This window comes from Delphinapterus leucas, chromosome 6 (genome assembly GCF_059928025.1).
Source record: "Delphinapterus leucas isolate spDelLeu-1000000601 "Yukka" chromosome 6, BTC_Dleu_Yukka2, whole genome shotgun sequence".
Classification (NCBI taxonomy): Eukaryota; Metazoa; Chordata; class Mammalia; order Artiodactyla; family Monodontidae; genus Delphinapterus; species Delphinapterus leucas.
This window is the reverse complement of record NC_143134.1, coordinates 70,712,542-70,736,264: the sequence shown is the minus strand read 5'-3', so window position 1 is coordinate 70,736,264 and position 23,723 is coordinate 70,712,542. Positions and strand designations below refer to the sequence as shown.

Below are 23,723 nucleotides of genomic sequence, written 5' to 3'. Positions count from 1 at the left end.
CAACACCGTGGCCACAGCTATACCTCCTCCAAGGATTGAGCTCCGTCTTGTGCAGGCTTGCAACAAGCACTTCACGTGTGTTTCCTCACTAGTAGCTACCACATACCTATGGCACTGCTGTTACTGTCCAGATTTCACAAATGAGAGCAATTTAGAAGAGGAAAAGTCAGGAAACAATCAAGGTCTAAAACGGGTATAAAAGTAAAGCTCTTCTGCATGAAATCTATATCCATCCATCTGCCATTCACATAACAATACCTATAGGAAAACTGACAAATGGTAGGGATTTTCAACCCAAAGACATGGATTCTCTCCAGTAAGTTTGTCTGGTTGAGATTTTAAAACAGACAAACATGAACACAAATGTGTTTCTAGTATGAAGAAAAAACAAAATGGATATATAAACAATTCACAATTATGTCATAATCTCAGTTTCCATTAATTGTTTTTAAGCAGCTAAAATCTCCTTGAGGTAAAATAAATTAATGGAGAAGTCTGGAGTGGGGAAAACCAACTCACTAAAATTTCAACAACCCTTGTCTTCTCTCTTAGAAACCCTTAATGGACTACATGATGTAATTCTAGTGGTAACAGCTAACCTTTATTGGCCATGTATAACGTATCAGGCACCATGCTAAGCATTTTACTGTCATTATTTCATTTAATATAATACAAACATACTGTATTAACAAATATTATATGACACAAACTTATGACAAAAATGACTGAATTAAAAGTTAACATATTATGATAAATTTCTATGATTCTGTAAATTCTCTGATATATAACACAAAATACATGTTTAAAAAAGTATCTGCTTATTTGCTTAAAGTATAATCCTCTTGTACTCTCTTAGCATAGTATCTATAAATTAATTGGCATGAACAAATTTGCTTTGAACCATCACTGGTATAAGAAAAGGGAGTAGAACCAGTATATCCAATAATTAATTTCCTTAAGTTTTCCTAGTGAATAATCAATTTGCACTAATATAAACTACATTTTGAAGTTTACCATGCCCCATTTTTGTGTGGCTAGTGTCACCTTCAAATAAAGTAGCCTCAGTTAAATTTTAACATAATGAATTTTAGTTTCTGGGTGTGATGGTCAGTTTTACGTGTCTGCTTGGCTAGCCTCTAGGCCCTAGTTATGCAATAAAATACTAATCTAGGTATTGTTATGAAGGTATTTTTTTTAGATGTGATTAACATTTACAGTCAATTTTTTTTAACATCTTTATTGGAGTAGAATTGCTTTACAATGGTGTGTTAGTTTCTGCTTTATAACAAAGTGAATCAGCTATACATATACATATATGCCCATATCTCCTCCCTCTTACATCTCCCTCCCACCCTCCCTATCCCACCCCTCTAGGTGTTCACAAAGCACCGAGCTGATTGATCTCCCTGTGCTATGTGGCTGCCTCTCACAAGCTATCTATTTTACATTTGGTAGCGTATATATGTACACGCCACTCTCTCACTTCGTCCCAGCTTACCCTTTCCTCTCCCCGTGTCCTCAAGTCCATTCTCTACATCTGTATCTTTATTCCCGTCCTGCCCCTAGGCCCTTCATAACCTTTTTTTTTTTTTTTTTTTAAGATTCCATATATGTGTGCTAGCATACGGTATTTGTTTTTCTCTTTCTGACTTACCTCACTCCGTATGACAGACTCTAGGTCCATCCGCCTCACTACAAATAACTCAATTTCGTTTCTTTTTATGGCTGAGTAATATTCCACTGTATATATGTGCCACATCTTCTTTATCCATTCATCTGTCGATGGACACTTAGGGTGCTTCCATGTCCTGGCTATTGTAAATAGAGCTGCAATGACCATTGTGGTACATGACTCTTTTTGAATTATGGTTTTCTCGGGGTATATGCCCAGTAGTGGGATTGCTGGGTCGTATGGTAGTTCTATTTTTAGTTTTTTAAGGAACCTCCGTACTGTTCTCCATAGTGGCTGTATCAATTTACATTCCCACCAACAGTGCAAGAGGGTTCCCTTTTCTCAACACCCTCTCCAGCATTTATTGTTTGTAGATTTTTTGATGATGACCATTCTGACCTGTGTGAGGTGATATCTCATTGTAGTTTTGATTCGCATTTCTCTAATGATTAGTGATGTTGAGCATCCTTTCATGTGTTTGTTGGCAATCTGTATATCTTCTTTGGAGAAATGTCTATCTAGGTCTTCTGCCCAGTTTTGGATTGGGTTGTTTGTTTTTTTGATATTAAGCTGCATGAGCTGGCTTGTAAATTTTGGAGATTAATCCATTGTCAGCTGCTTCATTTGCAAATATTTTCTCCCATTCTGAGTGTTGTCTTTTTGTCTTGTTTATGGTTCCCTTTGCTGTGCAGAAGATTTTAAGTTTCATTAGTTCCCATTTGTTTATTTTTGTTTTTATTTCCATTTCTCTAGGAGGTGGGTCAATACAGTCAATTTTTAATACAATCAGCTGAAAGGCCTTAAGAGCAGAACTGAGATTTCCCTGAGAAAGAAGAAATTTCACCTGTGGACTGCTCATCCAATCCTAGAAGTAAGAACTCTGGAGACGTCTTGACTCTACCCTTCATCCCTGGCATCCAATCCATCACCACATGCTGTCCACTCATTTTTTTTTTTTTTTTTGTGGTACACAGGCCTCTCACTGTTGTGGCCTCTCCCGTTGCGAAGCACAGGCTCCGGACACACAGGCTCAGCGGCCATGGCTCACGGGCCCAGCCGCTCTGTGGCATGTGGGATCCTCCCGGACCAGGGCACGAACCCGTGTCCCCTGCATTGGCAGGCGGACTCTCAACCACTGTGCCACCAGGGAAGCCCCTGTCCACTCATTTTCATCTCAACTGCCACTATCCTTGTCCAGGCCTTCATTAAATCTTGTAAAAGTGCATACCATCCTAAGTGGTGCAATTGCTTCAGACTCCTCCATTAATTTATTGTACCCTCCCCTCCATACTTCAATTCACCATCTATACAATCATCCCACCGCTTGTCGAAGTCCTGCTTTAACATCTCTGGTTGCCTCAAGGGAAAGGAGCCTATCTTACCATTTTTGTATTCACAAGCATTTATCAAAATATCAGACACACAGTAAATGCCGGGTAAGTAGGAGTCGATCCTCCAGAACATAAGAGCATAGATTGTTCTTAGTTGGGCAAAGTTTTGGGGGGCATTATAATTAAAGCCAGGTGAAACAGTCACTAGGCATCCTGCATTTCTTTTGGCTCAGAGGGTCTTTTTTTTAACAGCTTTATTGAGGTATAATTGATATACAAAGAACTGCACATATAATAATATGGACAACTTGATGAGTTTGGACATATGCAAACACTCATGATACCATCACTGCAATCAAGGTAGTAGAAATGTAACACACCTCCCAGAGTGTTTCCTTGTGTCCCTTTGTGGGAATTTTTTCCTTTTTTTCCCTTTGGTCATCAGGAAGTCTTAATTTCAGAGAATCAATGAAACCTATGGAGCTTCTCCCTAGAAAAATACATTTTACATTTTACATTTCTGGGATTTCATTAACTTCCTAAAACCCACTCTTCCATGTATTCCCTTATGGTCCATGGATCCCAGATTAATAACCTATGAATAGAACCAAATATCACAGGTTCAAGTTTGATTTTAATCTCCTCTGGTTTGGGTCTCAGTTTCCTTTCCCTCATTTGGATCTTTTTTGCTCCATCATCCAAACAACCATATGACCTAGAAAGACGATCTATAGTCATCACTAAAAGAGGACTTCACCTACAAGAATATTCAGTTCTCACAAAGAAAAAATATTTCCAAGGACACTGCTGTTCTGTTGTCATTCACAATAGACCACCCTGGACTGGAGGTATGTGTAACAACACTGAAATGATTACCCTTTCACCTTTGAGGCCCTGTGTTTGCCTTTCAAGATAGCTATGAAGATGGGGAAATGGAAAAACTAGGGGACTGTAAATTAAGCTAAGTCACAAAGCAATTCATAGCACTGCATAAAAGGAGCCCATACCTCCTGACGTCCAATCCAAACAGTACTCTGAGACACAGTCACCCGTCCAGCAACCACCATGAAAAGTTTTCACATTAGGCTTATCCAAGCCCTTGTGTGAAGTCACCTGAAAATAAATCTTTAGAGCTCAGAGAGCCAACACAAACAAATAGAAACATATTACCCATGGATATCAAAGACAAAACTCAGTTGAATATGAAAAGGAAAGACAAGAGAGAACTAGCAGAGGAAGCAGTAATTCCAAGGGGAACCAGTACTTCAGAAGCGGAGACAGAGCAAAAACCCGAGGAGGGCCACGATGAGCTGTATCATGATATTTTAGGACATTATGTTTAGGCAGCAGAAAGTCTGGGAAAAATGTTTCTATTCCAAAATCATTTTTATCAAGAATCCACAAAATCTAATAAGAGAAAAGGAAGGAGAAGCTTAGGTTTCTGTCAATCAATCAAAAAAACAATTTTCTAGGAACCATTTCTATAAAATAGCTCACTAAAGCACCTGTCATACGGTCCTCATTCCTTACATAGTTGGCCAGAGCAGGGCCAAACACTCCTATTTTTTGTTCCAATTAAGAATTTTCAAGGGGGATAGAACAAAAACTACTTTGCCGCATATGACAAAGAACTGTAATATAATCAAGAACAATGTAGAACTCCAAAGATCTCCCCATTTCTTTCAAATAATAGAATCTAAGACTTCACTCCTTAAGAATCTCTGTCAGTCACAAAGGAACTCCCAGATACCATGTTCCACAAGCACGCTCTGTGTGACTTTAATCACAGCATTTCTCCTACCATACAGAAAGCACGTATCTCCATGTGTCTTTCATTGGAATGTAATCTGTAGGAGGGCAAATTCAGATCTCACTTGTTTTTAAATCCCCAGAGCTGATGCAGGGCCTCACTTGTGCTACCTGTGCTGATTGCTCAGCGAACCACAAATGCTGACCATCTGAGTCATTTTCTTAGGTGGGAGATAATAAGCTATGCTTTTCAATGTCTAGCATCCAGTTCCCCTAATGACACTGCAATTGAGGAAAGGCTGCCAAAAAGTTTAATTACAACAAACTAAGATGATCCTGACATCTACTGCTGTGCTCTTAGTTAGCACCAGAATTATTTAAAAGAAGCTCAAACAGAAAGGTACAGTATTTTAACTTAAGCAGTGCTTTAAAACTTTTTGCAGCTAATACAGTTTTCTCATTTCTAAAGTGGTCACTTGAATGTGTTCCGGACCATCTCACCTCAACAGGTCCCCCTCTTTAATCTCCATATCAACTCCCTCACTGCTTCCTTGCCTACATTTATGTTACTTATTTTCTGTCAATCTTTTTATTGTTGCTGGACTTCATCAAGACAACGTGGCTCTATAAGAACAGAGAATATGTCTGTCTTAGGCACACTTGCATCCGTGGGTCTTATCAAATGCCTGACACACAGTAGGTGCTTAATAAATATTTGTTGAATGGAATAAATGAAATTACTTGAGATTGTATTTCTCAAGTAATTTACAGAAGAGTGGTTTGATGAGACGCTCTAGAGGAAAAAGAAGATTGTTTTGTTGGCCAAGTAATTTTGAACAATGCTTAATGTTATTTTCTCTCTGGAATATTGGTACATCCAAGGCTCTGAGAACTCTTGCAAGAAGATAAACCATTGAATATTTTTCAACTCAGCATTTCCCAAATTTATATAACAAAAAACTTTCTAAAAGAATTATCTGAGGGACTTCCCTGGTGGTCCAGTGGCTAAGACTCTGCGTTCCCAATGCAGGGGGCTTGGGTTCGATCCCTGGCCAGGGAACTAGATTCCACATGCCTTGACTAAAAGATCCCGCACACGGCAATGAAGATCCCGAGTGCCCAGTGCAGCCAAAGAAAAAAAAAGAAAAAAAGAATTATCTGATAAGATCCTAAAGATAAGGATCTGATAAGGTTCTAAAGAACATGCTTTGAGAAACACTGCTTTACAGGCTAAAAAAGACACTGGGCTAGGCTCAGAGATGCGAATATTTATTTTTCTGTATTCACAAGGCTGAAAACAGTTTTTCCATTACCTCCAGAAATGAACAGATGTTTTTTTCTCACTAACTGTTTACTCTCATGGACAACCACCCCTACCCCTCCACCTTCCCACACCCAAATGTGAATTCTCAATTCCTTTTTAAAAGCTCCAATCACCATGTAGCATCAAAATGTTCTCAAAATCATAGCTGGTTTCATACTGTATCGACTTAAAATAGAAGCCTCCAGGCAATTGGTTTCAACTCCAAATCAGTATAATCAATCTGGGGTTAACTTGACTTTTTTAAATTTAAATTTAATTATTAGTTAGCATCATTATTTTGAACCAAAATTGTTTGTTTTACAAAAGCATACCTAGCACCTTTCTTGAAATCCATTACCCTCAACTGAGACATCAAGACATTCAGGCAGGTAGTATGTCTCACCATCATTCTGAGGTGTAAAGTACGTAATTTGTCAGCAACAATTGTTAAAGTAGAAAACTTAATGTGACCCACCTAAAAAAAACACACACACTAGTGCCCTTTAAATGTCATCCCTGTAACAGCATCACTATTACTCAAATTCCAATATGATTTCCTAAATGTGAGAGGAAGAAGGGGAGCTACCAGTTCATCTTGAAATAATATATTTGTAATATGTGCCTATGACTGACATTCCATTGAGAGTTGGAATGATTTTTAATTTATTCCTGAGCAGGAAAAAAAAGGAATGAAGGAAGGAAGGCAGGAAGGAAGGGAGGAAGGGAGGCAGGGAGGATAGAAAGAGGATTGACAAAATCTGGGAAGGCCTCTGATTGTGTACCCCATTTGTATATGCCGTATGCCACGTAGATGATGACAGAAAACACCTGATAGAAAAGTGAGCCTCACTAGCTCTTTTATACATGCTTTCATTCAGGGGAAAATGTATTTTTTCACATAGCTTTTTTAAGATTCCAACAACTGCACAAAGCAAGGTGAGCCTATGTTGTATTTAATGAAATTGTTTATAGTTTTGAGTACATATGGGGTGGTGGTGGCTCTGAACAGATTCCAGAGAATCATCAGTTCCACATGAAGAGAGTTGCATTAAATAAGCAGCTCTATTTTAGCCAGAAAGCTATATAAAGCTGTTCCCTAAGTAGGAAATATACATACGTGTTGCATTCACATTATACTTGCTTGGTTTAAAACAGCCCACATAGAGGTCACAAAAGTGAAAGTTATCAACCATGGTGAGTCAAAGGTGAATGTTTAACAAACATTTAACGAATCACACCCAAAGTCTGGAATCTCTGTGGAAGTGTGAAATGGACGAAAGATTCATGTCATCTCTAACTTCTGGCCCAGCATTCTTTGCATTCACTTTTAAAAAGTCCATGTTGGTAGCACGCCAGAGTTGAAGGAAACCTCCTTGTTTATGGCACTTCTAAGGTGAAAATGAAAAATTCTGATAAAGCTCACAGGCTTGAGGAAAATTTCAAGTGGCTTATTGCCTTAGTTTTCTCTTATTTCAACACTCATTATCAGACAGAATTGAAGGACGGATTCTGTCTTTTGCTCTGCAAGCTGAATTCTATTCTGAATTCTACTCTGGAGACCATAGCTGGTGACTTGAGTATTTTGCTGCTCATTTATCTGTGTAGCCCACTATTTAATGGACTCAAGATCTGCAAAGCACATTCGATGGAAGAAGTCTGTATGTCACCTGATGGGATGTGTGGGTGTGCACACATTAGACAAAGAGAAAAGTTACTCTCTGCATGCAATGAGCCAAATTATCCCAATTCTTTTGCAGAGAGTTTTTTTTTTTCCCTTCTTCTTTCTTTTCATAGCTTGAATAATATTAAGCTGAGATTTCAGGTTCTTGGTTTTCAGTAGGATCCAACAGGTGTGGGAAAAGGGCCACATGCCCATGACCAGGGCATCACTTATGAGATCTCTACCCATCCTAATAGATATTTGTCTTATGGGTGAGGATGCCTTGTCACTGGCCATGATTTCACTGTAGGACTTCATAAAGCCGGCCATGTTAAGACCAAAATAATGTCATTTAGTGTCTAGGGGGAGGTTAAAAAGAGGATTAGAGGCAGGCAGGCAGGCAGGGTATATTAAACAAGTCCATGACTAACAGGGTGTGACAGAAAAGGGTTTTATTCTTTTCAACAAAACAATTCCCTAGGGCTGGGACCATTTCTCCACAGTGCCTTTATCACCTTGGAATTTTTATGGTTATTTTTGATGAATTCACATTTTTGTAAAGGCTTTTTGAAATGATGCCAGTTTTCAATTTTTAATTAAAGTCGTAAATAATCTTAATTCTGCCTTAAAAGGGTTATTGTTTCTTACTTTTTTTTATTATTGCTGCCAGGAAATATTTCAAATACCAAGCCCTGATGTGAATAGCACTTAGAACCTCTCTGAGGTCTAGTAACAACATTGTACCATGTAAATACTACACACCAGAATACCAGCTCGAGGTTTGAAAATGTGGATTGATTGATTTGAGGTTTATTAGCACTGCTTCTCCTGGGAGTGACATTTCCCCTTTTTATTGGATGGAGCAACTTTCATCATTTTAATTTCCACAAATTAGTCCATTACAGATCCACACAGGATTTTTTAAATCTTCAGATTAAAAGGACAGGTTAAAATTTGGAAAGTAAACACAGTAACTTGTCACTAAGGACTAAGCAATGAACGTCAGAACGTCAGCCAAATCCAATTCAACCACTCGCAGGAAAAACAGTGAACATCAAAAGCTAAATCACTGGAGAGATAATACCTCATTTTACACAAGACAAAATTAAGAGAATACTGTAATATCTGACATTAGATTATAATACTGCTCCTTGAAAGCATATCCTTGTTATCTGGATTGCCTGTTGAAGGCTGTCTGCAAATTGTTTATAAATTTGTATTCTGTAGTCTTAAGATCTGATTTTCTTTTTAAATTAGTGCTTCAAGAATCTTTCACATAATCAAAACTACTCTTCCTTTATAAAGAGATTGAAACACACCATCTTTGAACAATAGAAACCATTAGTAATTCCTAAAAATATCCCATTATGTTTTCATACCTACTGTCAACCTAGGTTACCCTCTTAAGCTGAATATCATATTATTGCTTACTTGTCTACATGTGAGACTTACATTCTGTCATGCCCATGACAGTTGTTATTCTCTGTGAAGGTGCTCTTCAATCTGACGATAGATTGGCTATTACAGTAAAACCTCATACATTTGGGACAACTTGGAGGTGGAGAATGGTCAGATTTAGGGGGAAGAAACTCTCAGCAAGGTTTATTTTTTAACAAGCACAACTTATTACTTCAAGTTTATAAGATATACATGGATAATGACAAAAAACATTAGACAATGGTCCTCCTATACAGTTAACAGTATGCAACAATGGTGTGTTATTTTAAGAATTAAGCATCCTCCTTACAACTTTATGTATATTATTAATTCACTTAGCAGTTTCTTTGCTGTTTTAGAATACAGGAACATATCCAATCCATGTTGAAGGATCATCTATTATCATCTCTTGATAATGATCATCTGTTATCAGTTTATTGGGATTCCAATTAAAGACACTTAACTATATTTATAGAGAAAAAAATAATTTTAACAATTGACTTACAAGAGTGGGTATGTATGCCGTTAAGAATATCTATTTTTAAAAAAAGAATATCTATCAAATCCTTCTGACTGGCCATTTTTCTAACTCACAGGAAAGGGGTCAAATTGTTTCCATATATGAGCCCTCAACTGGCATTGTGCTAACACCTCTCAAGGAAGAAAAAATCTCAAGTAACAAAAAGATTACAGAGCATTTCCCAACATAAAAGAGTTAAATCCCTATAAATCATAAAAGAATAAAAGATTCTAGTTAACTAGAAGCCATGGTGATCTGAAAACCACAGCCATAGGGTTTAATCACACCATGGGGTTCAATCACTTGAAATAAGCAGAGTCTTAAACTTCCCTTAAATTTGTTATGAAGGGCCCTTAGATGAACCAGGTACCCATCTGAACACAAATGAAACACTCAAAAAGCCAAGGTCAGGTCAACTTATTTTCTGCCATGATCAGAAGATACTTTTTGGTCCAAAAATTTACAAACTCAGTTATTAGAAAATCCTTGAAAGGCAGTAAGCTCCTCATTTCTCAAGGTGTTAAAGCACAGCATGGTCAACCACTTGCTGGAGATTTTATGAGGTCAGGAGAATAAGTCAGGTGGGTTGGCAGGTTGATCTTTAACATTTCTTCCAAATCTGAGAGATACTATAATTTCTATGAACTTTGAGAGATGCACTAAGCCCTCATTGATGTCAAAGTAATTTTAGGTTCAATTCCTTTCTCAGACTTTCTTACGTAATACTTATTAAGGAATGTGGTTTTTTCTAAGCTTAAAGGGAAGAATGCTCTATACTTACCCTACCTGCTTCATCAGACGTAATTATTTTAGCCAATTGATATTTTATGAAAAAGCACTTATCTCCAGAAAGGGTTTTTGTTGTGCTGTTTTTCCCAATTCAATTTTCTTTAGCTATTTGGACTGAATTTTGTTACTTTCCAGTTTAGGTGACTTTCACTAATTTCCTCCAATTCCTATTATACAAACCCTCCCCAGAAATTCATATCTGGTTACATCAGTTATGAAAATCACAGCCTTGCTACTACTTCATGGATGACTTCTCTACTCAGAGTCTAAAACATGTTATACCTTGAGAAGTATGAGAATCACCAATGCCCTGCAGAAGCTCCCAGTACTGCAAGAGGAATTTAAATGTGCTTGTCCTGGCTGGATAAATTCTCTTTTAAAATTACCTTTTTCCTTGCTTGCTGATCTTTGGAAGAATGTGCCTTCACATGCTTTCTTAAGGAGCTTGGGTCTGTGTAGCGTTTGGTGCATCCTGGAATTTGACAAGCATAAGGTTTCTAAATAAGAAAGAAAGAAAGAAACAGCTGTGGTTAAATCATAAAGGTAACTGGGGAAGGTTTACTCAAAGACGACTGACTTCAGAGCATGAACTGTTACCAACTGACTGACGTGAAATGCTATGTAATACTCATTCATTTTAATTAGAAAGCCCAGAAAGTTTGCATCAAGGCGAAGAGAAGAGTAAACTTTCAAGAAACAAAGAGATGGCTTATCTTTGAAGATTTTTAAGAGACTGCTACAGAATGCACTCTTACCGCGAAACCTCCTGTGGCATTTTTCAATATGGAAATTATTAGTATCTTCAGTCATACTTACAGTTATGTTCCCCTGAAAACAATCTTTGGTACTGTCAGAAATTAGGAAACACATACTCTTTAAGAGTTCAGGTATAAAGAAGCTGTAGAAAAGTCCAGAAAAGACTGGGAATGTTTCAGAAGAAACCTGATTCAGAAAGAGAGAGGGAGAAAATTAAAAGGGAAAATTAGTGGAAAGTGAGTAAAAGACAGTAGGTTTCAAACAACAGACACATGAAAAATCAGCCAGAGAAACATTAATATTATTAGTAGTAGAGGAGTCCTGGTGTTAAGCCTGGGTTAGGTGAATAAGCCCTTGGCTGAGCATGACGAGAACACAAGTTTTGGCTACTCCAATTCCCCCATACGCCTGAGAGATGTAAGGTGTGGAGCCTAAGGCAGAGTCTAGAATCTTTTATTTTCATGTCCCTGGTGATTGGTAGATGCTAATTAGGAATGATGAATTAATGAATGAGAGCACTACACATTGATTCAAATTTTAGCAACTATTCCTATTGTAACAACGAAATTCAAACCAAAGGTTTGGGAATACGGCTTTTAAATTGTAGAATAAATAAAAATCTGCTTATCCTAAGAACTGAAAAAAATCACAAGATTAACTGTGTTTATAAGATGTATTAACAGTCACTCATCTACTTAGTATCTCATCAGGTGACATATTAAAGCTATGCCTGCATGAGGTGAAATGTAAGGAAGAGAATTAAAACCCTGTCTCTACAATAGAATTCTTTCTTTAGAAACCTGCTTATTCTGTTGACCTAACCCTCCCGAAAAATCAGTTTTTTTTTCCCTACTGTTTATATTTTGTTCCTGTTTTCATGCACTTGCTTGTCATTTTGTAGGCCAACATATATGTGGATTATATTATTTGCCCTGCAGGAAGCCATATATGTGATTCACTTTTTTTGTTGCTACTGTTACCATTTTTGATTCCAAGAACAAGGTAAAGTCATGAATATATAATTCAGTTTGATACTCCCAATTTGAATTCTAAGTTTGATTATCTGATGTGTTTGTTCATCGACTGACTGATTGATTGAATGAGTAAATCACCCAGCAACTCTTTTGCTCCCGTAACACGCTGGACACTGTGTTACATATCAGGGATCTAACAGTGAACAATGGATGAACCAGCCTCTCAATATGTCACAGTTTCTGCAAAATGATGAGCCAATTATGGGCTGAAGTCACTTGCCAAGGAAGTTTCCATTGGGTAAACAAAGGTTTCCTTTAACCTGGGAATCTTTTCTGGGTTCACACAGCTTTCTTGCCCTAGTCTTCCCTGTCCTGCCCTGGTGTTATGGGGGCAACTAGCCAACATCTTTATTGGCAGTCATGCTGTGACCACATAAGCTCATGTTTTGAGCATTAGAGATGTTGCATGTAAAAATCTTTGGGAATATTAACATGTTATATAAATCGATGCCATAATTATCACAATAGTCACCATTACTTGGGTTAGAAAGATAAGAAATGGGTAATGTCATTTTGTATTTGATTTTGAGATGTCACTCTCTCCCCTGCTATCAGCCACCTGGGATCAGTATGCCAAAAGAGCAACATCAGGGGATGGTCTAAGTGGTACTGATATGCTGGTCATTTTAACTCAGATTACCTGAGCTTTAAATGGCATGCTACACTTCATCAAACTATGTTCTTCATTATTTTCCATTTGTACGATAAAACTATTTCCCCTGTTGAGACATTAAGATGCTAATAGAGAAATGAATTAATAACACTTTTCAGGGTTAGAATTATGAACTCAGTAATTTTTATGGGGAAATCATTTTCCTATAAGTAAAGAATCCATTTAATTGAAGAAATACTTTATCCAAAATTCTGACAGCATTAGCGTAAGGAGTACTTAATGAAAGGGAATGGGGACCTAAATTTAAATAATAAATTCTACAAGCAACTACAGTTTCCTTCTTTAAATAAATGTTTAATTTCTTAAAATTGTAGAGGATTTTAAAAGAACTTACCAATTTGTTAAATGCAATAAAAATTTAAACAGAAGGTAGTTTGGACTTCAAAGGAAAAATGATGGTTTTAAAAGATTTAATAGAGAAATAATTTAAAAAAATAAAAACAGCTAAGTCTTAAAAGCTACTGCATTGAACTTAATCATGAAATTATTATCTTAGGTAGCTTTCCTCAAAAGTTTTTAAAAGGGATATATATTTTTTAATTCAAAATGATTTTAGAAAATGCTCTTAGTTTGATTAGCTAAAATTAGCTCCAAGCAAAGAAGGGTATTGTAGAGCCATAACACTTAGCCTTACAATAGTTCTTTCAAACTATAGATAACTAGCTAGAGAAGAAGCAATTTCTCAAGACAATCTTGTCTCATGAATGTTCATTCTTCCATGATAAAGTTTAATGACAAATTGGAAAATTTATTAGATTCTACCAAGACCATTTTAGACATATAAAATCGGGCATTTTAACATAATTCATTCTTTTTTTTCCTTCTTCTACCTTTAAAAAATACTGCTATTCACCAAATTTATTCACTTAATATTCCATTCTTTTGGTCTTAAAATCACTGAATTCAATTCAGCTATAGCAGAAAGGGTCCATCTTACACCCATATTACTCTAATTATATTTCAGATATTTACTAGGCAAACCATCCCATTTATATATATATCAGGAGGTAATTCTGTTTAGAAAGGTTATGTGACATATAGCTAAAATGACTTCTATTAGTATGACTAATAGAGACTAATATAAAATTTAATAAATATGTCAGCTATAACATCAGAAGAATCTTAAATATGTATGAGAAGGTGTGTAGAAATAACAGTATCTTTTAAAAATTCAAATTCTGGTGTAGTTTAATAATAGACATCAGAATGTTAACACTGAAAAAGTACTGTCATGAATACATTACTTGCAAGAACGTGGGATAAGAGATCTGTGATGTGTATAATACATTTATCCTGATGGCTTTGTTAAGTGAACTAAAATTACATATAATCTACCTGGCCTCATGTAAAGAAAATGGCATCAAAACCTGAGAAATGCAAAGGAAGACAATCAACATAATTTAGAAAATAAAAGACAGAGTCAAGGAAAGGGCATTAGCAAATGAACAAAATGTTTCAGCACTAAGAGAGTTAAGGTTTATGTCAATGGATATGTGGCTGTTAACACATAGGAAGCGTGATGAAACTGAACCCTTGGGAAAGATTTGCTGATTCTTTTTAGATCACTTGAAGGTGAAAATACCAGGTGGTTTCTAAAGCAAAAGGCTAGATTCACTTTCAAAAATCATGCCAGTCTCAAAGTTCTTATGTCAAGAAGAAAAGAACCAGGGTAAGAAAAAAAGTGCTTCCTATTTCTAACAATAGCGTATCTTACCTATCTTAGTATATCTTGATATTTGAACACTTACTTCAATGTCCAATCTCTAGGAGTCATTCTCTGTACTAAAATCTACTATACGACAGCCCCTAAAGTGCCTTTGCTTTGTATACAGAGGTAACCAAGGAACCCCCTTTGTCCCAGGCAGCTGTAATATTTAGGATAACTTGTGACTACAGAAAAATGGAAAAGAACGAACCAAACAGGGCCCCTTCTGGCTCTTTACCAGGTTTCACTGCTGCCCTTGGCACTCTCCCTATAACCTGCAGGTCATAAAGCAAACACCTTCACCGTCCCACTGTCAAACGGGCACTTCCGCACACCGGGGCTTGGGGCTGGAAGCTGGAAAGCTCCTGCCGTTCTTACAGTGTCCAGATGTGTCCTCTGGTGCTTGGCGCGGTCACTGGAGTTACTGAACGCCTTCTGACAGCCCGGATGCTGGCACAAATACGGCTTCTCGCCTGTGTGGCTCCGCAAATGAATCTTGAGATTTTCGAGCCTTGAGAAGGCCTTCTTGCAACCTTCAAACTGCAAAAAAGAAAACAATTTTTGGTTGTTGAGAAGGACTTTGAATGTTTGGGGTTGGGGGACAGGAAAAATAAATGTCCATAGTTTGTACTTAGCCTAAAACAAAAAAATAAAATGAAATCCAAACAGTAACAATATTACTTCTAAAAAGATCCGTATGTTTATGTGAACTGCATTTTTCCACTGAATATACATGCCACTTTCCATACCAGATTTGGGTCCCAAACTGATTTTTGTGATTACTTATGTCAGAGAAAATTTGCTGTGAGCCATCTGGCTCAGTTAATAAAAATACACTAATGCGTGCCTTAAAGGTTTGTTAAAAAATTAACACACTTTTCCATTTCCAAATTGGTCCAAATTGAAAGAATCAGGAAGGAAGAAACTTCTTACAACTAATAAACTAACAAAAAAGAGTGATGTATGAGAAAAAAAAGTAAATAGACTATCCAAGAGTGAGAGATGAAAAGGACATGTGTCTGCTGAATCATTAAGATCATAAACTTTCTTAACTCTATCTTAAGTGGTTTTCAACTCCCAAGAGTGACCCTGTTAATATACAGGGTGATGCCAAGCCTAATGAGATAAAGTTTTTAACATGCTTTTAAAAAGGAACTGGAAGACAATTCATTTACTGCTAAATCATATTCCAAATAAAGTTATAGTTTTATTTATTTCTATTTTTTTAAGAAATTTTGTTACCTGGTTCTTAAAGAGAAGAGCTTAAAATAAAAAGTTGAAGATCTCAAGAAATGCTTCATTGGTTTGTCAATAATATTTATTGATGGTAATATTTACTTACTGTCTTCTGTGGGCAAAATATCAGCTACTGTTAGAGGGTCAAAGTGATTTCAATCCTTGAAGTGACAATCTAATAGAAAATGTGTTAGAGAAAGCCTATACATGAAGCATAAATGTGAGATGGGCCTTTATCCTTTAACTTTCTCTTTGATGCTAAGCCCCAGAATATTATGCCCTTTTGACAATTTTAATGCCATTAGAGTTCCCAGTGCAAGGAAAACTGCAATTAAAAAACTATCAGGGACTTCCCTGGTGGTCCAGTGGTTAAGCCTCTGCGCTTCCAATGCAGCGGGTGCGGGTTTGATCCCTGGTAGGGGAACCAAGATCCCACATGCTGTGGAGCATGGCCAAAAGAAGAAAAACCCCAAACTATCAGAACAAAACATAATATGTTTACTGCAATTAAGAAACCTCACTCCTTAGAGAGGAATGTGGGGCTGGTGGGGAGAACAGAAGTAAAGAAGGGTAAATTGAAGATGGTTTTCATTAAAAATTAGCAGGTATAACTTAAGCTTACTACAAGAAATGCTATAAAATTCCTTGGTTCTCTTACTTATTGTAACAGATGAGTACATTGTCCATGAAGGGATGACACAGAGCTGGCCAGGTTTTGGTTATTTGAATTTTCACCTTTAAGTAAAGGATGAACTAAGGAGGAAGAATAATCGAACATGTCACAACTCCATCTATTTAAGTTGTCCAGATTTTGCATGCTGGAGTATTTTAAGAAATTTATGAAAGTTGCACTTATTTTTGATTGAGAGTTATACATGTTTCACAGACATATGTTGGTTTATTTCAATTTTGATATTTTGCTTAAAATAATTTTGGTGTTTTCCTGATTTCTATTTCACATAAAAATAAATTTAGCCCGAACAGAAGATGATTGCTGACGAAGAGTGAAAGGCATATAATGTTATATCGCTAGAGGGAGAGGGGAATTAAGTGGTTTATTTCTTCAGGTTTTCAAATGGGTCTCAAATTTGAGAATAAAGGGGCTCAAAGATAACCCCCAATTCATGGCTAAGAGGCCTCTGCCAACCAAACCTCTGTTTTTAAGGTTCACTCTGAATGATAACTCAGTGCAAACTTCTGGAGCTCAGTTCATTTGTCTTAGAATCACCTGGTAGATTAGACCACACTTAGGTCTAAAATGAGCTTGTGGTTTTGGACGCATCAAGCCTGTAGCCTAGTTCCTAGCAAGGCTGTTTTGTAGGGTGGGCACCATTCTGGGGCCAGCTCCAGGGGTGCATACCCAGACCTGAGTAGGCCCCAACAACCACTCCCTTCTATAGTCACCCTAGCTCTTGGTCGGAGAGAAGGCTCCACTGTCTCGGCACCAACATGGGAGTGGAGAACCACTTTAGAATATATTAATGAGGTTTCTGTGAGCACCAGACAGATAAGACCCCTGGATCTACCACAGAGTGATTAGAGGGGATCCCAAACATGTCCTAGAACTAATTCCAACTGCCCACTTCATCAGATGTAAACTGAATGTAGATTAGCATTTCTAAGGTCTCTCCAGTTAAATGTCCATGTAAATGTCCAGTTGAACTCAGTTAATTGCTAGTGTTATTGTTAACAGAAGTAATGATCAAAGACCAAAGAGCTTGCTACATTCCAAGCAAATCAGTGAAAAGCAAACTATAGCTCAGAACATCCTGACCATTTTTTAAAAATAGCAAAGATGGGCTTCCCTGGTGGCGCAGTGGTTGAGAGTCCGCCTGCTGATGCAGGGGACAAGGGTTCGTGCCCCGGTCCGGGAAGATCCCACGTGCCGCGGAGCAGCTGGGTCTGTGAGCCATGGCCGCTGAGCCTGCGCGTCCGGAGCCTGTGCTCCGCAACGGGAGAGGCCACAAAAGTGAGAGGCCCGCGTACCACAAGAAATAAATAAATAAATAAATAAAAATAAAAATAGCAAAGATGGAGGAAAATATGAGCACCCAGACTGAAAATGACAACAAAAAGATTATCAGTAAAATCATGAAAATCCAACTGATCTCAGATGTTTCCTCTGTAACAAGAAAGGCCAGAAGACAAAAGTATTTGTAGTACTTGTACTAGCATTATACAATTTTCAGGAGAAAAGATTAAGAGTGAAGGGATTTGACCACACTGAGTTGTATGAATAAAGGCAAGAACAAGGCAACCCCATGTATTCAGGGGCTCGTAATAAACATCAACCACTCACTCTTGTTGAAGAAATTCACTGGGAAGAAACCATGAACGCCAAACCAATAAAATCCAGCATGGAAGAACTGACAAATGGCTCCATGGAGGTGCGCCTAACACCCAACCCATCACAGGAGTATGCAGAGAATCACACCTGATTGAATGTGCGTGCCACACTAACAATTCTGCAAGAAGAGAAATTAGGTGCTGTTCATTTCTCTAAAGGTGTCTGGATGAAACTTGAAAGCAAATGATTTCATAATGAATCATTATCATTCATTATGGGAATAAACCTGTAATTCAGCACAGGAGTTTCCTCTCCCTCAGGCAATTTTACCCCAAGATTTATAAGTTCAATTAAATGCCAATGTATTAAAAATAAACTAACATTTAGGTAGAACTACACAAGAGTGTTACAAAATACAGCTAAACTGGATGTTTGAGTAAATGGATGCTTCGTTTTCTACTTATATTTCTTCATGTTTTCAAAATCTTTCAAAATGAGTCTCACCTTGTAAAGGAACATCTAAACATAAAGGTAAGCCGGAATCATAGAAGGAGAGTTTCCTTGAATTTGACCACAAACTTTCTCATCAAGATTCCTGAAGTGCAAAGTCTATCCTGAGATCTAAGGTCCAAATTGTCACCTGACTGCTTGTGTCATTGCCACGAACCAACCTCTACACAAAAACTGACCAATATCTTAGTCCCTGGTCATCCCCTTCCTGGACTTCCTGTAGAGCCAGGAACCTAAGGCCCAGTGACACACAGCTGGGTCATCAGGCCTGAAGTTGCCCGTGGTTCAAACACAAGCCATATATAGGAAGACGAGAGAAAAACAACAAATAAACAAACTCTCAGAATCCAAGGGGGTAGCAGAAGGAGGAAAAGTGGAACAAAAAGAGAGACAAATGCAGAATGGTAATACGGGAGGGAGTGGTGGTGGGAAATGGGTCTGGTACCCACTAGTAATTTTATCTAAATAGCATTCTTTTCTTCCCCCTGACCAATACTGAGTAAGCCCTATGAGCATGGCACTATGTGTTAAGCAATGAGAGGAACAAGATGAACGCAAATTTTACTCATGGGAAGATGGAAGCAAGATCAATGCATATGGCTGGACAGGTCACACAATGGTGAACCTTGAGCAGTGACTCTCAAAGACACGGTGTGCGGACCTGAAGCATCGGCATACCCTTGGGAACTTGTCAGAAACACAAATTCTCTGGCCCAACCCCAGACTTACAGAACAGAAACCTGGGGGTGTGGGCCCAGACGTCTGAGTGTTAAGGGGCCCTCCAGGAGATTCGGATGCTACAGTGTGAGTTTGGAATGCCATTCATTTTGTAATCACTGTTGATGTTCTTAAGAAAATCTCCTGACAGAAGTAAAGTGTCTTGCAGAATTCACTCATTTCTAATTGGGACAAGAGTCATATGGGCTTGCAGCAGCCCTGGACTGAAAAGAAACATCTCCATCCCAGGATAAAGCAGGGTTATCTCCATTTGCACTGCAAATGAGACAAAATTCCAGAATGCCAATGTCATACTAGAGATTCTTTAAACTCCTGATTATTTAATCTGTTGCCAAGCAGATGTCTAGTTCTGAAACAGGTATGCCTAACAGTTCCCTCAGTGGCCTCCTGACCAACAAAACATCCCATGTTTCTAGTGTCTACTACATTTCACCGTTGAGAAAAAGCACTGACGGGGAGTCATCATTTTCCAATCGCACATTTCAGTGGCTTTACAGACACATGTAAGAACAATGCATGAAACTGTAAGCAACAGAATTTTAAATCTCATGGGGTTTTGAAAATACTGCATTGTATGAAGCCTCACTCTGAGAAAAATCTCTTTAACTCTGAGGCTGTTTTCAAGTAACAAACCTTAATTAAAAAGTATAAGTTACCTCAAATCCAGAGACCCTTAGCTTGCACCACTTTGTTAATTTAGGAGATTATTTCATATTTAAAGGATCACAACTGGTCTGTAATCACCATCTCTCTCTCTCTCTCTATATATAGGCTTGATTACAGATTGTTGACATTAAGTGGCATTAAGATGACCTTTGAAATATTACTTTCCCTTTCTATTAGAGGCTTTTGTGTAAGGTTTTGAAAAGGAAAGACTCATTAGACACCATTAAAATAGGATTTATTCCATATGTGTAACCAGTAATCAAGTAGAATATTACTCCCTCCCCTAATCAGCAATTTAGTTGAGAAGCACAAGTTCGTATTCAAAGCAGTAATAACAGCAAACCTTTCCCAATCAGGTTTCTATACCATCACTAGTGTCAACAAAACCAAAACAGAAAGGAGTCTATGATGCTGGACACGCTTTTTAAAAATATACATTTGATTTCAATTAAGGCTCAGTGTTTACGACCCTTGGAAGAATAAGTTTTACAATTTCATCAGTCAAGACCAATTAATCCCATTAGTGACAGCTGATACTGCGTCATGCTGTGCAGCGCTGGGGACTGACTGATGAATTATATGCTAGTTTACAACTTCCAGGTACAGCCCAAAGACAACAGAGGTGAAAGGCTTTGGTGGAAAGGTCAGCAAATATTTATAACACTGTGGATATAGTCAAGATGACTTCCACAGTAAGCCCAAGAGTTCAAGTCCACTTGAATCATGGACATACCTGCAAAAGGTATAAATGAAAGATGGCTTCTTCTGTGACTCAGAAAGAGGGGGCCAAAGGCACGGCTGAGGGCCCAGAGCCACTCCACACATCTGAGAAGAGGTGAGAAATCTGACTCATGTGTTCAGCTGAGATTTATAAGTTTCCTTCCAGGACAGTGCTTCCCATCTTTATGTGCTCATAAGTCACTTGGGCATCTTATTAAAATACAGATTGTGATTCAGTAGGTGTGGAGTAGGGCCTGAGATTCTGCATTTCTAACCATCTCCTAGGTCATACTTCTAAATGTTGAATGTTCAAAGATTCCAGTTTGAGAAGTAAGGTTCTAGGGATCATGAAACCACCCTCAGGTTGAAAATGTACAGTTTGATGGGATTTAAAGAAAAAAAAAAAGAGAGATAAAATAAAAAAAGAACTAGAGCAAGAATAAAAAAGTAAAGGGCTTACTTTTGATGAACCAAACTATTGCTGCTTTCTCCTTAAAAGTACAGAAGAGTAAAGTCTAATTGTTAAACTTAGGTTGGGAAGAGAACAGAAAGTGTTGTCTGGGGGAAGAAAAGAAGAAGAAAAGTCAGGGGTAAAAAAGGACAAGAAATCAAAACAGAAAGACTGCAGAAGCACATTGGGACAATCTGATCTTGTTTCTCCTTCACTCTCATTCACATTTGGACATACGGCTTGCCTCGTGCCACCCTGTGGTTTCTGTTCCCAGTGCATTCTTATTAGGACTGGATGCTCCAGCAAATCTTAGTATTTACCACATCAGTTTGTATAAAGTGTTACATAAAGGGAGAAAAAGAAAATAATTCAAATGTTTTGAGGCTTTTAAAAAGTATCTAGGGCTTCCCTGGTGGCACAGTGGTTGAGAGTCCGCCTGCCGATGCAGGGGACATGGGTTCGTGTCCCGGTCCGGGAAGATCCCACATGCCGCGGAGCAGCTGGGCCCGTGAGCCATGGCCACTGAGCCTGTGCGTCTGGAGCCTGTGCTCCGCAACGGGAGAGGCCACAACAGTGAGAGGCCTGCGTACAGCAAACAAACAAATAAACAAAAAGTATCTAGTTCATGAATTTATTAAACTGAATAATATGGAGTTCCTTCCTCTCCATGCTTCATTCAGACTATTAATTCTGTAACGAGGATGGAGAAGATGTCTCTGCAGGTTCTCACTTTGTGATTTTACTCATGTTTTCAGTCTAATCACCTTCTCATCCATAACGGAAGAAGGTACCCACAGAAAACGAGTTTCTATGTTTCCTTTTGGTTGTTAAAGGTAATATCTGATTTTAAAATATTTCAAAGTTCTACCAAGAGAAGCAGTGGCCTCACTGGAAAATTATTTAAAATTGTGGTAGAGTAACCCTGGTTAATTTGATATTTCTCTTTACTTCAAGGAAATCAGTGCACTCCCAAGTGATTTTCCAAAGATTCCAAATACCTAAATAGATTTGCACTTGCATTTCCTAGGACAGCCTTCAAAGTTTCCCAGTCCCTTGGCTTGGCTGGGGCAGCCAGAGTGGGGAAGAGACTCTGACACTTTGGCCTCAATGAGTCAACCACTTCAGTGCATGCCACTCATCTGGCATTCTGAAATAGCCTACTATACTCATTTATCCAGATTTTCTGGAACTATTAAAATTTTGTAGAATTAATATAAAACCCTTTCTGTAATGTTTTCCTAAACTGTAATAAAGAGATCCCAGTTACTATGTTTCTCCTTCTTATTCTAGTGTACAAAATGAATCTATTAACTAGCTCAAAAATGCAACTTCCTGGCTTGTTGTGCTTCTTGTTTTTGATTAAGAAATCTGTATAAAACAAAGGTTACCTAAATGGGCAGTATGTATGTGTTTCTTATCGGTTTAAGGCAATTTGTTGTTTTTTAACATTTTGGGTCATGGGCAGCAGCTGATCTTTAAAAGGACACTCTAAATGAGATGGCAAAATAAATAAGGGTGTAACATAAAAATGGAAAATGGAAAAAATGTTTTGGAGAAGCTACATGACAATGTAGAGAGAAGTATGTTATTTTTGTGCCAACATTTGAACCATATTAAATTTTTATGGAAATTATCAAGTGTCTGGTTTATAAAAATTGAAAGGAGCTGGGGATAAATGGAACCTCATCATGGGCATTATATTCACAACTGGAAAAAGAATACTCCACAGTGCAACACTGATATTTAAAACATATCATATGGCTGTCTCCGGTTATTCAACAAATATAAAATATCATATATTATTCATGTTGTGTCAATACAACGCCAGAAAACTACAATGTCAAGCAAATAATTATTCCGTGAGTGGGTAAATAATGGAAAACTGGTTGTTTGGGGGTTGTTTAAACATAACAATAAGTTGCCTGAATTTTGTTGTTGTTTATTAGCATTGATTTCATGCAGTCTGCAAATATATATCCACTAGAGCATGTATCCTTCAGAGGTTCACAGTCAGACCTCAGTAAATGCACTTTGATTACATGCCAGTAGAGCAAATATATTTAAGGCTATGTCGTTGGCCCTGAATAAATATACCGAAAAGAAATCAAACTATTTAATTTTCTGTGTATTTTGTGTATTTTTAATTTTCTGTGTATCTGTGTTTCTGACCACCACATAGTCATATACAATTCCATATACATGGATCTACACAGTACTTCTATTAAGTATATATAAAGTCTACATATAAAAGCAACTGTCATGTATTTTGCTACTCTATATTAAAGAAAACAATTTTTCCAATTTTTTAAGTATCAGTCTATATACCAATGGACCAGGGAATACTGAGTTTCTTGTACATTCAGCACTTTATAGGCTGTGTGGATGATACAAAAGAACCACCAGGCTCCATCCTATCTTTTCTGCATTCACAGTACATTCCAGGAGATAGACATATACTCAGAACAAATTCTGAATCTGACCCAGCC

The 23,723-nt window shown here is 37.7% G+C and overlaps 1 protein-coding gene across 3 annotated transcripts in view; it reads right to left on the bottom strand.

Annotated features, from left to right (window-relative positions):
* Positions 1-23,723, bottom strand: part of GLIS3 (GLIS family zinc finger 3) — a 499,285-nt gene that overhangs the window by 95,513 nt on the left and 380,049 nt on the right. For 2 of the 3 annotated variants that reach the window (XM_089913242.1, XM_022573610.3), the window contains exons 4-5: positions 15,008-15,169; positions 10,848-10,958 (exon numbers count right to left, since the gene is read on the bottom strand). In XM_089913242.1, coding sequence (XP_089769368.1) covers positions 10,848-10,958; positions 15,008-15,169 — 273 coding nt within the window. Of the gene's footprint in view, positions 1-10,847; positions 10,959-11,277; positions 11,404-15,007; positions 15,170-23,723 lie in introns of all 3 variants that reach the window. The other variant, XM_089913241.1, reaches the window with a different exon arrangement.